Raw genomic sequence first — 2,500 nt, 5'->3', positions numbered from 1 at the left:
TCACAAACATGGGTGGCAAAAACCAATAACAAAGGCCTGAGTGACGTCATCTTCATTCTATCTATACTTTACTTGTGAGAATGAGTCTAATTTCTCAAAGTGAAAAATAAAAATATCATATTTCCCATCATTTAAACCATAAATCTACGTTGAACCAGATGAAGGAGGTCGATAAAAAAATAAAAATTGATTCATAAATTTAAAAACTAGAGCATTTATATAGAACAACACCCACTAAACATGCTTAACGCGCTTTACAGGGGGTCCCTAGCCAACAGCAACACTTAAGATGAAGGACGAGACATGATGCCTGTTGGTGATATTTACACTTTTTTTCCGACAGAGACAAGACTGTTAACATCCAGGTACTCATTTTACACCTGAGTACGGTGAGAGAAAGTGAGTAAAGAGCCTTTTCCAAGGACTCAACTATGCGCTGAGCGAGGCTCAAACCCAAACCTTCCGATCCGAAAACAAGTGTCAAACCACTAGACCACATAGCCGCACATAAAGTCTCTGGGAAATAAATGTTTTCCTCATTATTGAAGCTATTCTAATTTTTCTTCAATGGTTTTGTAGGAAGGCCAAAATAGAATACATGGCGTTTTAATCATTATTTCTACAAATAACTGTGTCAGAGCAAGTCTTGTGTTGTGTTGATTCAACAATATCTCCCTCATTTTCATTGAATTTTAATCTTATTTTAAATGATAAAATTAGAATTTTTCTTTCAGACTAGCATCCTATCTAAAGGGTAGCAAACAGCTCATTCAGTAACACAGAAATCAGGATACAGCCATACGTCATAGACCTTAAGGCGATAAAAGACTTTGGGGTTGTAGGGGGTTGAGGCCACAAAAAACACACCTGCTATCTTTTTTTTCTTGTTTTTTTTTGGGGGGGGGGGGGGGGGGGGAGTACAAACAAAAGTTGTTATTGCTAATGACTAACTTACCACATCTTTGTCTCGATAAGGTTTCAGTAAATAACACGGATCGGCTGTCCTGTTAGGGCCTGACTGGTCGCATCCACGGAGAGATGATGTGTCATTGAGATAAGCACAGAGATCCGTGCCAGGACGCAGGGAGAAAGACGAAACAAATACCAGGAAGTAAAGGATAAATATGATGAAACGACGGTAGAACCTGTTGAGAAATTTAATATAAATGTTATTTTCAAGGAGTTGACAAATAAAGAAAATTAATTAGCTCAATATTGGTTGTTTATCAAAGAGATGTTTTTCTTAGAAAACAGTAATTTTTTAAGAAAACAAATATCTACATCTTTATTCTGTATAACACCCAATTAAAATATAATATGACAACAGACTACATGTGTCATGATCCGGAAACAAAATTGCTGCAATTAGCTTTTAAAATGTGGCATAATCTTTGAAAATGAAATTAAAATATTTTATCTTTAACCCTTTACAGGCAGGACTCAATTTTATTGTAACTTGATGTCATTTTGTACAAATTTCATCTAAAGAACAATACAATAATGCGACTCTTGATTCAAAATATAGTAAGTCTCATTGCTATTATCAATCCTTAAGTGAAAATTATAAAACTACAGTTACATCCAGATTAATAATGGGAAATGGGAAAGACGCTTATGGATCAGGAGTTTATACCTGTTTCTATAGCATGAAACATACAATATCAAATGCTTGCTCCCCTCTGAATAGGATGCTTGTCTCTTGTAAAGTACTTTCCACCAGGTCTAACAGACCCAGCTACCCATCCACTGCTGGGTGGACAGAGAGGAAAGTTGTCTCTACCCGGAATTGTGTGTGAAACTGAGCTATCGGGACAGTCTTGCTGTAATGGGTTTTAAAATCAACTCTTTCAAAGGTAATGAAAAATATATACCTGAATCGAGCAAATGTTTTCCATTTCTCTTGCAGAAGTTTGACAATCACTCCGTCCATCATGTTTAAATGACCCTCTGCTTTCTGTCATTCAGGATTTAAAAGAAAAAAAAAAGACCTCAAAAAATGAATTCAAGATTAAAACATAACCTTTTTATCACATAACAGTGTTTGTTACATCTGCTGAAGCTTTATGTTTGCAACACTGAGAAGATTAATAAATTCGAGATTTGCAAAGTGCTTTGCCTAATCCTGAGTGTAGTGAATGCAATAGGCTTAACTCTTTGAGCGCTGAGGCTATATTCGCATTTCCGTCACAAATGGCTGACACCTGATTGAGGCAGCATGAGAATGACAAACTAAGACAAAGTGACATTCGAATTTGGCTCAAAATCTCAATTAAAATACTTCCTTAGGGTCAACTGAATGTTCTGATGAAAGAACTGCTACCATTGGTTCAATTTATAGTACAGGACCCCCATTTTGATAAGGAAAAAAGAAACTTAGTCTGAATTGGCAGCTTGTTGGTTCCTTGTGACTTGTTTAAGTGATATAAGGCGTATTCTAAAGCGCCATAGAAATGTGCATATTTATTTATATTTACGTGTCTACATACCCCGTACACAATGA

At 36.0% G+C, this 2,500-nt stretch overlaps 1 protein-coding gene across 3 annotated transcripts in view; it reads right to left on the bottom strand.

The window, feature by feature from the left end:
- Window positions 1-2,500, bottom strand: part of LOC144979947 (transient receptor potential cation channel subfamily V member 6-like) — a 67,137-nt gene that overhangs the window by 45,997 nt on the left and 18,640 nt on the right. For all 3 annotated transcript variants that reach the window (XM_078927286.1, XM_078927284.1, XM_078927287.1), the window contains 3 exons: window positions 2,487-2,500; window positions 1,872-1,954; window positions 956-1,145 (listed from right to left, as the gene is read on the bottom strand). The exon at window positions 2,487-2,500 is cut by the window's right edge and continues 136 nt beyond it. In XM_078927286.1, coding sequence (XP_078783412.1) covers window positions 956-1,145; window positions 1,872-1,954; window positions 2,487-2,500 — 287 coding nt within the window. The remainder of the gene's footprint in view (window positions 1-955; window positions 1,146-1,871; window positions 1,955-2,486) is intronic.

The sequence above is a fragment of the Berghia stephanieae genome, chromosome 9, assembly GCF_034508935.2.
Source record: "Berghia stephanieae isolate SIO BIC M18660-M18661 chromosome 9, UCSD_Bste_1.3, whole genome shotgun sequence".
NCBI lineage: Eukaryota > Metazoa > Mollusca > Gastropoda > Nudibranchia > Aeolidiidae > Berghia > Berghia stephanieae.
Note: the sequence above shows the minus strand (reverse complement) of the source record. Positions and strands in the feature narration are given on the sequence as shown.